General features: G+C 41.7%; 2 protein-coding genes across 3 annotated transcripts in view; one reads left to right on the top strand and one right to left on the bottom strand.

Annotated features, from left to right (window-relative positions):
• Positions 1-7550: 7550 nt before the first annotated feature.
• hykk.2 (hydroxylysine kinase, tandem duplicate 2) overlaps positions 7551-13638 on the top strand; it is a 53008-nt gene continuing 46920 nt past the window's right edge. Inside the window, exon 1 of one of the 2 annotated variants that reach the window (XM_079686218.1) lies at positions 7551-8452. In XM_079686218.1, coding sequence (XP_079542344.1) covers positions 8287-8452 — 166 coding nt within the window. In that variant the 5' untranslated portion in view covers positions 7551-8286. The remainder of the gene's footprint in view (positions 8453-13638) is intronic. The other variant, XM_079686219.1, reaches the window with a different exon arrangement.
• On the bottom strand, positions 9221-12963 carry LOC307047628 (uncharacterized protein). Its single transcript, XM_079694671.1, has 3 exons — positions 12270-12963; positions 10075-11327; positions 9221-9805 (listed from the first exon to the last, which is right to left on the bottom strand). The coding sequence occupies exons 1-3, from the start codon at positions 12612-12614 to the stop codon at positions 9403-9405; spliced, it is 2001 nt and encodes a 666-aa protein (XP_079550797.1). The 5' UTR covers positions 12615-12963; the 3' UTR covers positions 9221-9402.

Below are 13638 nucleotides of genomic sequence, written 5' to 3'. Positions count from 1 at the left end.
TTTTTTTTTTTTTTTTGAAAAGCCATGGATACCTTTCATTCCACTCACTCCATATGTTCTGTGTCCAGTTAAAAGGCAGGTCATGGGCATCATCAGGTTCGCTAGTGCAGGTGGCGCAGGCAGCTGTGGCCGTTGTTGAAGCCTCTTCAGGCTCCGCATCGGCAGGCCTCTCCCTCGGTGTGGTCGTGTGGAGCTGTCAAACTCAACCCTAACGCCGCTTACAGCCGGCCAACTAAAAGTTGTTCCGTTCACGTTGTCATTTTTAGACTCCTTCGCTTCTTTGCTTGTGATCCAAAAGCTGCGAGGCTTGGCTGTTTTCGTTTCGCCATATTTTTTATTACAAAGCCAGAGTTAAAAAAAATATCAGTATGAAAATATCAAATACCGCTCCAGCATCGCATGCCGTAACCATAGCAACGTAATTAGCGTAAAGAATGCAGCGCCGCCACGTACAGATGGCAACACCCAGAAATATTCACAAATATAAAACAAATATTCAGAAACTGTAATGAACAATGACAATTATTTATTTCAAGAACTTTTATTTACAGAATCTCAACATTTCTAATCTGTGTGACACAAATATGCACGATTATTTTGGGCTCCCCCTATTTATCTCAAAGTCGGCCTTCAGGGGAGCTCCCTCCCTCTTCGGGGGAGCCAAGCTCCCCCTGGCTCCCCCCCATTTCGAACAGTGCTTTTTAGTCTATATATAAAGACTAATGACACAGACATGAGCAGCTGAAGTGATCAAGCTTAGCTGACAGTTGAATGACTCATCCTGTGATGTACGTGCCAAATGTTGCCCCTCTATTTCTGTTTGCAAAGCTGAACTGTAAATTAACTTTTAGAAGCTTGAATAATCAAAAGTATGCTTGGGCCATGCATATTACTACTCACAAATATTTTGTGTAAAATGTATTCAAATCTAAGAATATGTTGCTTTTCATATACAAAACCTACACAAACATACCATTTTTAATGAGAATGAAATGTTCCTTTTATAACTATTTTCTTTCTAATGGATGTATCCATATCTGTTATACTAAACTGTGATAAACAAGGTCCTCTTGCAATTCAATGTTTACTGACAATGAATTACACAATATATATTATACAAACATTGGCTCCTATTTAAATATGTATTCAATTCAGAATACTGTGGACTTAGTTAACTTATTTCAAACAACACAGGCTATACATTATAGCCTCACTCTGCTTCTCTTTCTGCAGAGCCTGAATTCTCTCTGCAGCCGGCTGCTCAGCAGCTCTTATACTTTCAGCTAAGGTTTTCATGTTGTTTTCCCATGTGACTGCAGGATGACTGATGTTGATTGTTGGGTGTTTGCCACTCGGAGCAGTGATCGTGGCGACTTCAGCATATCATATTATACTGTGCACTCTGTTCCCTACAGTCTGTTATTATAAAAGCAATGTTATGGTGATTTAGACTACATATATGGGCAATGTTGTCACTCAATTTGCCTAAGTGGTTGAAAAAATAACAAATTTGCTTCACTCAAAGTGGATTTCGTTTTTTCGGGTGCATTTAGAGTAAACCTGTCAGAACGGTGCACCGGTGAATGACAATCAAATGGATGTTTTTAAATCAGGTCGTTTTGCAGAAACCAAAACCAAAACACCCCACTCTGGATCTGGTGGCTGTTCATTTTCCATAGTTTCTCCTTGTCAACACATCCATTCAAAATACCAAAACCGTACATAGACAAGTATTTTCTGTGTAGCCAAAGCCTTTTTTGGAGCATGTGTCCAGGCATTATAAATTCTATCTTTTTAAATTGTATATCCTCCTAACGGGCTTATGAGAGCCATGGCTATAAAATAGCTTAGAAAGTTATATTGTTGGCTTATATGCTTAATTTAAAGCCTTTACGTTGCTTTACACCTTAAGTATTCCTGCCTATTCTCATGTGCAGCGATTAACTTCCAGGTACTATATATTGATTTCTTTCCAGCACTAAATGTGAAGCTGAGTGATGTTCGGGGGAATATTGACTTCAGCACACTTTGAATAAATTAGTTTGGTGGATGAGCTGATTAAAATCAAAAGGCTTGTTAACTTTAATGTTCTTATTTGACCTTTTATCACTTACAAAAACAAACCCCCCTATTGCAGAGGCTCATTACAAAACACTCTTGGAAGTCTTCAGAGATTCCTCTTTAAATGGACTCATATTGAACATGAGTGTGATATGAAAGACGTTTTTCTTTTTTTCCTACATTTACATGGACTTTCATCAGGCCATGTGGGACTGTAGTAATTGTTTACTTTGTCAAAGAAACAGCCTGCTGAAGTCATATTCAGTTTATGCACGCTGTTAATGTGTTTTTCTGTTTTAGAGTTGGTTTTATGGATGAAGTTTATAGTATATGTTTGTAGGAATGTGGCCTTGTGTACATAAATAAAAGCTTAAATAATTTGTTACTAAATGTTAAGTGTGTGTGTGTGTGTGTGTGTGTGTGTGTGTGTGTGTGTGTGTGTGTGTGTGTGTGTGTGTGTGTGTGTGTGTGTGTGTGTGTGTGTGTGTGTGTGTGTGTGTGTGTGACACATTTATTTCCATGAATATCAAGATTCGCAGGCAGTTGTTTTTTTATTCATGAACATGGATCTTCTGGGTCGAATGCAAAGTTTCCTGTTGGATGTTTTTCTCCCATTGACGCCACTCCTTTTGAAAATGTGCAATAACAAGGGCTATTCAACAAAGAAGACAGCAGCAGAAAAAAAGGGCTAGCTTTGGTCTTGTTACAATATAAATCAGAGCAGTTTGTTATATAAAATGTGTCTTTATGCTGATACTTAATAAGATTTTGACCTTGAAATTATCAATCTGGAGCTTTGGCAAATGTGGTACTTTCTTTTCAAAATATTTTTATTAATTTTCTTGTTCAACACAGAAATCCCACAGATGGGCCAAAACAGTATCACAATGCAGTGAGTTGTGCAAACATGTAGTATTACATACAAAAAAAAACAAAACAAAAAACAGCACAAAAGAAAACACCATCAGCAAAGTTTTGTGAGCAAATAATTATGCCGGAGGTGGCCCCTCCCTCCTTCCCCATCCCTCCCCATCCCTCCCCGTTTCAGTGGATGATCAAACTAATTATATAGCACATTGTCCAGAGTAGAGAATATAATTACTATATGTTATTGTATATTAGAATAGTCACACTGTTTTCATGTCAAGGGCCAAGTAACCACATCAAGTTGCTTTGGTCTTATTAAAGTAAGCCAAAAAGGGACCCCAGGTCTTACAGAATTTCTCATCAGAGCCTCTGATTGAGAAGCGCAGCTTTTCTAAGTTAAGGCAGGACATTATGTCCCGAAGCCATTGGTTGCACGTGGGCGGGGCAGCGTCCTTCCATTTAAGTAGAACTGCACGTCTGGCCAGAAGCAAGGAAAAGGAAACCATGCGGCGTTCTGAGGGTGTCAAGTGCAGAACACCTACAGTGATTGTACCAAACATAGCTACCAGGGGGTCCGGGTCTAGTTTTTGATTTAGGATGTTGGACAAGGTAAGGAAAACGTCTCCCCAGAATTCCTGTAGGCGGGGGCATAGCCAGTACATATGAAAGAGGGTAGCAACATTGATTTTACATTTATCGCAAGTAGGGTTCACATCTGGGAAGAAGCTGGACAATTTAGCCTTTGAGAAATGCGCCCTATGTACTATCTTAAACTGTATAAGGCAGTGTCTTGCACAGAGTGAAGATTTATGGATTGATGTGAGGATTTTGTCCCATAAGTCATCCTCCAGGGACTGCCCCAGGTCATGTTCCCAAGCCAGCTTAATACTGACCAAGGGTGCCTGAATCAACGTGGAGATGTTTCTGTATAGGGTTGACATAGCCTTTGGAGACATTGGGTTAAAGGAGAGGAACATATCAACAGGGTTACTATCCGGTTCCTTAGGAAAACACGGCAAGATAGACCGCACATAGTGCCTAGCCTGTAGATATCGAAAGAAATGTGTCTTAGGTAGATTGTATTTCTCTGAAAGTTGGTCGAAAGACATGAAATTACCATTTGTAAACATATCCTTAAATTGACTGATACCCTTCCCGTGCCAGCCCTGAAAGGTGGAGTCATGTCTCGATGGAACGAAAAAATGGTTGGAAGCCACAGGGCTCAGAAGTGAGAAATCCTTGTGACCAAAAGACCTCCTAAACTGGACCCACACTTTCAGGGTATGCCGAACAACTGGATTAGCTATCGACTTAGACGAGAATTGACTGAGTGGTGACCCAAGGAGTGCTGGGAGTGAGACATCACCACAAGACTCCAGTTCCAAGGATGTCCACGCTGGCCTGTTGGGTTGAAGGTAGAAGTGGCGCCAGAAGGTGAGGCAGCGAATATTAGCAGCCCAGTAATAATGGCGAGTGTTCAGGAGGCCCATGCCCCCATCCCTCCTGAGTCGTTGCAGTAGTAGTTTATTAGCTCGCGGTTTCTTGTTTTGCCATATATACGAGGAGAAAACGGAATCTAAGGAAACAAAGAAGGATTTGGGGATGAACACTGGCACCATCTGGAATAGATATGTGAATTTCGGGAGTATACTCATTTTGATGGAGTTTATACGTCCGGCAAGGGACATTGTGAGAGGAGACCACTGCTGTAGCAACGTTTTCACCTGGCCGAATAGGGTCATGAAATTTTCCTTAAACAGATCTTTAAATTTTCGTGTAACTGTCACTCCAAGATAAGTAAACTGCTCACGTTCAAGTTTAAATGGCGAGTCTTTGTAGTCTAAGTGGAGTGCTTCACTATTGATTGGAAACAGAATACTTTTGTTTAAATTTAGCTTGTAACCAGATATGGAACCGAACTGCTCTAGCAGAGATACTGCTGCTGGCAGAGAGGTGGTTGGGTTTGAAATATATAGCAAAAGGTCATCTGCATACAAAGACACCTCATGCACCGAGCGCCCCCTTGAGATACCGGCAACGTCTGCACTTTTGCGGAGAGCAATCGCTAGCGGTTCAATAGCCAAATTAAAAAGGATTGGACTCAATGGGCAACCTTGGCGTGTTCCGCGGCCCAGGGCAAAAGGTTGCGAGCGTGTACCGTTTGTTTGGACTGCGGCGGTGGGAGAAGCATATAATAGATTAACCAAAGATATAAGTGATGACCCAAAGCCAAACTTCTCTAAAACTGTAAATAAATACCTCCATTCGACCCTATCAAACGCCTTTTCCGCATCCAAAGCCACAACACATTCTGGGACGTTTCCAGTTGGTGAATATATTATATTAAAGAGACGCCTGACATTGAAGAAGGAGTAGCGGTTTTTCATAAAGCCAGTCTGATCGGATGATATTATTAGTGGAATGACACCTTCCAATCTGCGAGCCAGAACCTTGGCTAAGATTTTAGCATCTGTGTTCAGCAATGAGATAGGCCTGTAAGAGGCACATTCAGTAGGGTCTTTCCCTTTTTTAGATATAAGAGTAATTATTGCCTCGTTGAGAGACGGGGGGAGCGAACCTAGCTGAGAGGATTCGGCCAGAACGGTTGTCAAGTATGGCGAGAGAAGCGTGGAAAACTTTTAAAAAATTTTTGGAGGGAAACCCATCTGGTCCGGGGGACTTTCCAGATTGCATTGAGGATATAGCTATGGTTATTTCTGCTTGTGTTATAGGTACCTCCAGGGCCTTTGACAAATCCGGGGGAATAGTTGGAATGGGCAGAGAGTCGAGAAAACTCTTGATTTTTGGATCGTCCCCATCAAATTGGGAGCAGTACAGATTAGAATAGAAGTCCTTGAATGCAGTATTTATCTCTGTAGGGTCTTGTGTGACATTGCCACTTTGTGTATTAATACTTGTGATTAGTTGTTTTGACCTCCGTCCTTTCAGCTGGTTAGCTAACAGTTTTCCTGCCTTCTCGCCATGCTCATAAAATGTACTTTTGTTTTTTAGCAGAATGTTTTGAGTCTGGTAGGTAGTAAGTAGGTCAAATTTAGTTTTGAGTTCCAGTTTAGTGTTATATAGCTCAGGGGTCGGGGTTAGAGCGTATTGTGCATCAGTTCCTGAAATGTTGGATAACAGGTCTGAACGTTCCCTTTGGGCTTTTCGCCTTTTGTGAGCGGTGAATGAAATTATTTGTCCTCTTAGGTAAGCTTTAAGTGCATCCCAGACCATGAGAGCAGAGGTATCGGATGTGGTATTCATTTCTAGAAAGAAGGTGATGTGGTCCTTCAAGTATTTTACAAACTCATCATCAGACAGTAAAGATGAGTTTAAACGCCAGTGCCTTGTGGGCATCGGTACACCTGAGAGTGCCAGTGACATCACAACAGGTGCATGGTCAGATATAACAACACTCTGGTAAGAACAAGAACGGACTTGGGAAAGTAGTCTATTATCAATGAGAAAATAATCTATTCGAGAATATGTATGATGAACATGGGAGAAAAAAGAATACTGTTTCTCTTTTGGGTGGAGGAACCTCCATACATCTGAGATACCACACTCTGAGAGAAAGGATTGAATTTGTAGTGCTGATCTACTCACTGCACCTGGCTTGGTGGAGGAGCGATCCAGCGCCTGGTCCAGCCAGCAGTTCAAGTCCCCTCCAAGTATCAAGTAGTGCTGGCCAAGGTCGGGAAGATTAGAGAAAAGGCGTGCAAAGAAGGCAGCGTCATCTATATTTGGGGCATATACGTTAGCCAGGACAACGTTCATGTTAAATAATTTCCCAGTGACGATTACAAATCTACCGTTCTTGTCAGCCGTAATATCGAGTGGTTCAAAGACTACGCCCCTTGCCACAAGGATAGAAACCCCTCTTGCTTTTGCCTGGAAGGTAGAATGAAAGTGCTGCCCCGCCCAAGATGCCAGAAATCTGTCATTGTCTGCAGAACGCAAATGTGTTTCTTGAAGGAAGATAATGTCAGCGTTGAACTGCTTCAGATGATTGAGTACTTTCCTTCTTTTAATTGGGTGGTTCAGACCCTTGACATTCCAACTCACAGTGTTAAGAGAGCGACTCATAATATGTTAGGAGAGAAAAGTACTGTTTGTATAAGGTTGGTTTGGTGTGGACCATTTTTTGTTTACTATCCAAACCAGACCATTGTAAAGAGAAAAAAAACAATGTGCAATTATTATAACCTCCCCACCCTGTCCCAAAACCCAAAGAAGCTTCCAAAGAACTCAGAAGCAAAATAAAATTAACCATACCCCAGAAAGCAACTGTGTTAATCAGTTGCAAGCTCTCCCCAAAACTTACCATCTGCAAATCAACTTCCCTGCACTTGCTATCTCAGCCCCAGATTGATACAGGTACCTCAGAATCAAAGCGTTTTCAACTTTAAATGTATTTTAACAACCTTACACACGAAGAGGTTAAACAAAAAGCAGTGCTCGGGGATGTGAACAAAAAAAAAAAGCATACATATACACACACACACACACACACACACACACACACACACACACACACACACACACACACACACACAAAACAAAAACAAAAAACATACATAACAAAATGGTAACTAGATAATAACGATAACGAAATAAGTGATTCAAATAAACAATGGTAGACAGCAATATTAATTATAATACGAAATAGTAATAACGAATAACTAAGCATTTGGAGGGTCAAAATGTGACGTTCTTTTCAGGACACACACACAGCCGAGGGATTCGCGACTATATGGAGCATAGGTGGCATATCTCAATGCAAATCACTCCGAATAGAGTAACAGTGACTGGGGGTTTATTCATAACAGAAATGAATAAATAAATAGTCACAGTAGTGTGATGGGAAAGCATAAGACTGTACCTCGACGTGTATAGTATGAAAAAAACAAAAAAAAACAGCACAGAGTGTCAAAAAGTCCTTCTCCACAGCTTTATAAGACTTATTAGCTTGTTATGGAGTGGTGTATGAAGCGCAACGGCGCTCATAAAACATAGATCAAACCTGCTATTAAAGTTGGCCATCACTGCTCCTCTCTAGTCGAAGACTCCGCCGCGTTACCCTGCAGTGTTTTCAGGAAAGATGTAGCGTCCTCCACCGATGCGAAATGCTTTTTCCCCCCGTCCTTGGTTGTGATCCGTAACCTCGCTGGATACAGGAGTGATGGTCTCAAGCCGCGTTGATAAAGTGCCGACATCACCTCCCGGTACGCCGCGCGTTGCTCCACGATCTCTGGGCAGTAGTCTTCAAAGATAGCCACGGGCTTCCCCTGGAAAAACAGCTTTCCCCGCCGCTTCCGGGCCTCCTGAACGATCAGCTCTTTCGTCCTGAAATGATGGATGCGGGCTATTACCGCTCTTGATCTTGACCCGGGACCTTGCTTGGCCGTCAGGGCTCTGTGTGCTCGGTCCAGCTCCGGAGCTGTAGAGAGGACTTGGTCACCCAGAAGCTCCACCAGCAGTCTCGAAAAAAAGTCTGTGGGACGTGCACCCTCAATCGACTCCGGTAAGCCAGTTATCCTTATGTTATTGCGACGGCTGCGTGACTCAAGGTCTATAGCTTTAGCCTTTAGCTTGTTGTAGCTTCCTTCCATTGCTGCACACTTAGCCTCCAACTCTTCCATTTTGTCGCTGAGCTGATTCGCGTTAGCCTCGAGGGAGGTCAGGCGGTTACCGTGGTCTGTGACTGTCTCCTGGACAAAGTCTAATTTCGCTTCCAGAGAAGTCATAGCTAGGGTTGCCAACTCCCAGAGTTTCAAATAAGGGACACATCTTGGCAACGCGGCAAAACCCCCCATTTTTGGGTTAAACCCCTCAATTCCAGTCTAAATTTTGTGTCAAACACCCAAAGTGTGAGGTTATAGTTAGGTTATAGACATGAGACATGAGAAACAGATTATCGTTCAATCATTTATTTTTTCAAATGTGCAAAACAGTTGTCTTTAAATAACTAAATAAATCAGTGCAAAACACACCTTCTGAACAAAAACATAAATATACACCTTCTGAACAAAACACATAAATATAAACCTTCTGAACAAAAAACTGTGTGTTTGAGATGTAGTGCAAACATATTTGGCCTCTTTGAAAGAAAAAATAGATTAGTGCAAAACACACCTTCTGAATAAAAAACATAAATATACACCTTCTGAACAAAAAACAGTGTGTTTGAGATGTAGTGCAGTGTGTGTGTGTGTGTGTGTGTGTGTGTGTGTGTGTGTGTGTGTGTGTGTGTGTGTGTGTGTGTGTGTGTTGTGTGTGTGTGTGTGTGTGTGTGTGTGTGTGTGTGTGTGTGTGTGTGTGTGTGTGTGTGTGTGTGTGTGTGTGTGTGTGTGTGTGTGTGTGTGTGTGTGTGTGTGTGTGTGTGTGTGTGTGTGCACATTAAAGCAGAAAAAAAATACTATTGGCAAACCCCAAAACTGCCTATGGAACAACCAGAGACGATGTCACACAACCCTATTTCTTCCACTTGTATTTTTGTTGGCCTTTTGCAGCAGCAAGGAGTTGTCTATCCACCAGAGATGCAGTGTAAAACTCTGAGCAAGACTCTTCATAATTGAGAGTGACAATCAGCTCACTCTTAATTAGTTCAACAGAGCATCTGTTCCGCACATCTGACCATTTATTTTTCATCAAAGAAAAGACCCTCTCCACGTACCCAGTAGAGGAAGGGATGCTGAGGACAAAGGACACCACAGCCAGAATGTTTGGAAGGTCAGCTGCCCGGCCCCTGAGAACTGCTACCCACCTCTCAGCTGTTCCCTTCAGCTCCCAATCATCCTTTGACTTTGTGAGGTGATCGAGGAGGCTGTTTGCCGTAACACACTCATCAAAGAGCTCATCCATGGAGAGGTTGAGCCTGCGAATAGAGATGAAACTGGAATTCAGTTCAGTAGCATTATTAAAAACTACTGAGACACTTGTTGAATTCATTTGATAAAATGTTATATTAAAAACAACACATAAAAGCCCCGTGCATTTGTTTGCATTTAAATAAGACATGATTTGTATGATGAGAAGTATTTATGTATAATTTTGTTTTTTATTAATACAAGACAAAAGTGGTGTGCATAATATGCCAGTATAAAGGGAATAAGTACAAAGTGGTACAGTGTGTGAGTTACATACCTGGCAACTAGGTGTAGCTTCTCAATGATCTTTTCCATGTCTTCATATGAGATGTTCCCAGATGTCAGACAGAGTGGCTGCAGGTAAAAGAGCCAGTTTTCCTGAGAGAATGTGAACCACTTCTGCAGATAAGTGATGGCAGTGTTTAAGAAGGCTGTAAACTCTTCCCTGGCAAGGTTAGCTTCAGATGGAATGAGACGCCGAAGCTTTTGTTTGGTGAGGTAGCCATAGAACTGATCATCTCTTCTCTTGATTAGTTTTCTCAGAAAAGAGTCCATGATGGCATATAGGTCAGCAGATGTGGTGGCATCCCTCTCCAGTTTTTTGACCGACTCTTCAAAAAGCATCAGGACATTGTTGCAGAAGAGGAGATACACCTCTGCAAGATCAGCCTCCTCTTCAACCCCAGCTGCATCTTCAGGCAACCTCAGCAACTCTCGCAGCCGCCTTGGACATTCATCACCGAGGCTGATGAAATATGACTTCAGCGCAGTCCAGTTCTCCAACAAGCGGCTGATTGCAGGGTTGAGTGACAGCCATCTGGTCACCACATGGCGCAGAATGTCATGGAACTCTACATCCAGAAACTCACAGAACTCCTTCAGGGTCTCTCTCCTTTTGGCAGAGATGGAAAAGTGACCGTACACCTTCAGGACAATATTTTCCACATCAATTGACAGCTTATCCAAGGCATGTTTCACGGTGTTATGGACCACATGTGCATGGCAGTTGCCACGGAGGATCTCGCTGTTGGACTCCTTCAATTTTGTGAAGACAGAGTTATGGATGCCATAATTGACATTTGCATTGTCTGCACTGAATGCAGACACATGATCCAAAGTTAGACCCATTTTGTCCAGAGAACTTTGGATTGAACTGGCTATCCCTGCAGCAGACTCATCTGCATTTTCAACAAAGTCGATCAGCCTTTTAACAATGCCCTTCTCTGGAGTGAAAAACTGCACAGCCAAGGGAAACATCTTACGATTGCCTCTATTTGAGGCATCAGTTTGTAGAGAAAACTGGAGCGGCTTCACTTCACTCTTCAAATGGCTGAGTACCTCTTCAACTGCCTTTGGTGCCAGGACATCAGTGACCACTGCCTCAGCTTTTGTCTTCCCACACGACATCTTTTTTGCGATTGAGGAGTCACTTAGTGTTTGCAGGGTCAATTTGAATGCACAATCAGATGAGTTATAGCTCAAATTATGTTTGACCGTGTGATAAACATGGGCTACCTCAGCAGCAGTTACCTGTAAAAGAAAAAGAAAATATCACTATACATATAATCATTGTAATATAATATTATATATAATATCAAATACTACCTGATATGTATTACACATGTATATACTAGCTGTTTGAGTGTGTATAGGTTGTATATAGTATGCATTATTTTTTATTATGAACAGAGGTGGGTAGTAATGAGTTACATTTACTTGAGTAGCTTTTTGGATAAATTGTACTTTGAAGAGTAGTTTTAATGAAAAATACTTTTTACTTTTACTTAAGTAATATTGTTCTAAAATAAGAATACGGTTGGCTGCTCTACCCACCTCTTGAATACAATATATATATATATATATATATTCCTTCCCTCCCTCCTTGCTTCTTTCCTTTCTTAAATCTGTACTTCATTCATTCCTTCTTTACTTCCATCCTTCCCCCTCTTTCCTTCTTTCCCTCCTTACTTCTTTCCATCTTCCACTCCTTCCTTCCTACCTTACTTGCTTATTTCCTTCCTTCAATCTTTCCTCCTTCCTTCCTTCTTTCCCTAGCTCCTTCTGACCTCCCTTCACTCCTCCCTCCATCCTTCAGTCCTTCCTTTCCCTTGGTGTCCTCTATAGTGGACACAATTAATTTCTGGGTCTCCGGAGGTGAATAGTAGTTTTAATGAAAAATACTTCTTACTTTTACTTGAGTAATATTGTTTTAAAACAACAATACTCTTACTTGAGTACACTTTTGGCTACTCTACCACCTCTGATTATGAATAAATATTAGTCATTACATCTACTTGCATCATTATATGATTAAGTTGATCATATATTGTTTAAAAAATATCACAGTGTATCAGTGTTGGGGTACTTAATTACATTGAACATTTAGCAGTATGAAATTGACCAAACAAAATGTTTGTAAATGTAGGTTTAATTTAAATTCATATACAAAATTAACATCCTTATTTTACATACCAAGTTAGCCTCTGGAGTTGCTGGACGAACGAGGAACTGTGTCAAGGCTCCCTGGCTTCTCCTTTGCTTCTCTGTTTTCATGTGGTTTTCACCTGCAGCATGTTGTTTAACGTCAGTTAGTCCTCCGTGACTAACTGAAAATTGTCGGCGGCAGACAGTACAATTTGCCTTGTGCACATCGTCCCTTACGCTTTCTAGCCACACGTATTCTTTTTCCCACTCAGTTCTGTAGTAACTCTTTCTTTTCGTCTTTTTCTTCGGCGGAGGAGGAGGAGAAAAGTTGTTTTTTGCATCACTTTCGGACTCTGAGGAGGTAGTTTTGTTTGTGCTTGTCGTCGGCAGCATCTTCCATGTTGGGCAGGACGAGCAGCATGGAGGTGAAACGGTTGCTAAGATACGATACGTTATAGTGATTGGCTCCTCTGCTGCATGACTATGAGTATTGACCAATGAGCTGAGCGTGCATGCTGCTGCTCCCACAGCTCAAGATAGCCCCCCCTGCTTGTGTGTGTGTGGCTCTGAGAGGTGTGCACGAAGTCCTCAAGAGAGCGAATGACTGAGAATCACCATAACGAGCGGTCATTCTTCCACCACCCCAAAATACGGGACAAGGTGCGTCCCGTATCAGTTCATTACGGGACAGGTACTTACGTTTCCAAAAACGGGACAATCCCGTATTTTACGGGACAGTTGGCAACCCTAGTCATAGCCGACTTAAATTCCTTGGAAAGTGCGTCTCGGTGCTCCTCCAGTAGCTTAACCAAGGACGCCATGCTAGCTACGGCAGTAGCCTGTGCCTCGTCTTTCTTCTCCTTTTTGCTTGCTTTCGAAGCCATTTAGCCGTTTCAACTGAAAGTTGATCGTTATGCGTAAAATAAATAAAACAATTAAACAAAAATCCCCGCGTTGTTTACAGGTAAGAGGTTTAAAAGTTAGTTGTGTGTTAAAAGTAGTGGGAGCTGGAGAAACACGCGTCTACTCCATTCCTCGTTGCCGGAAGTCCATGAAATGTGGTACTTTAAGTAAGCTGGTATCTGCTAATATGCATCAACAACAAAACATATGCAGTTAATGTGGGTGACCTATTATGCAAAATCCCACTTTTTCACGTCTTTTATACATAAACATGTGTCCCCTCTGTGTAAAGAGATTCTGAAAGTTTCAGGAGAAAATATTCTCTCTCTTTTCGTCCTGATCCATTTATATAAAAACCTGTCTGAAAATGAGCTGATCAGATTTTGGCCACTTTATGATGTCATCACGATTTTGTTGGCTTGTGTAACCATTAGCCAATCAGCAACCAAGGTAACCCCCCCACCTTATCACCTGAATATCCTCCTAGAGCACCATTGTGTTCTTTTTAACCAAA

This window comes from Notothenia rossii (assembly GCF_949606895.1).
Source record: "Notothenia rossii genome assembly, chromosome: 1".
NCBI lineage: Eukaryota > Metazoa > Chordata > Actinopteri > Perciformes > Nototheniidae > Notothenia > Notothenia rossii.
This window is presented reverse-complemented; position numbering and strand designations above follow the sequence as displayed.

Excerpts from the sequence above, each read along its gene's own strand:
- LOC307047628 (XM_079694671.1), bottom strand. The coding sequence starts at position 12,614 with ATGCTGCCGACGACAAGCACAAACAAAACTACCTCCTCAGAGTCCGAA. Across the intron at positions 11,328-12,269 it reads CAACTCCAGAGGCTAACTTG|GTAACTGCTGCTGAGGTAGC; the intron begins GTATGTAAAATA and ends TTTCTTTTACAG. Across the intron at positions 9,806-10,074 it reads AAGCTACACCTAGTTGCCAG|GCTCAACCTCTCCATGGATG; the intron begins GTATGTAACTCA and ends CTCTATTCGCAG.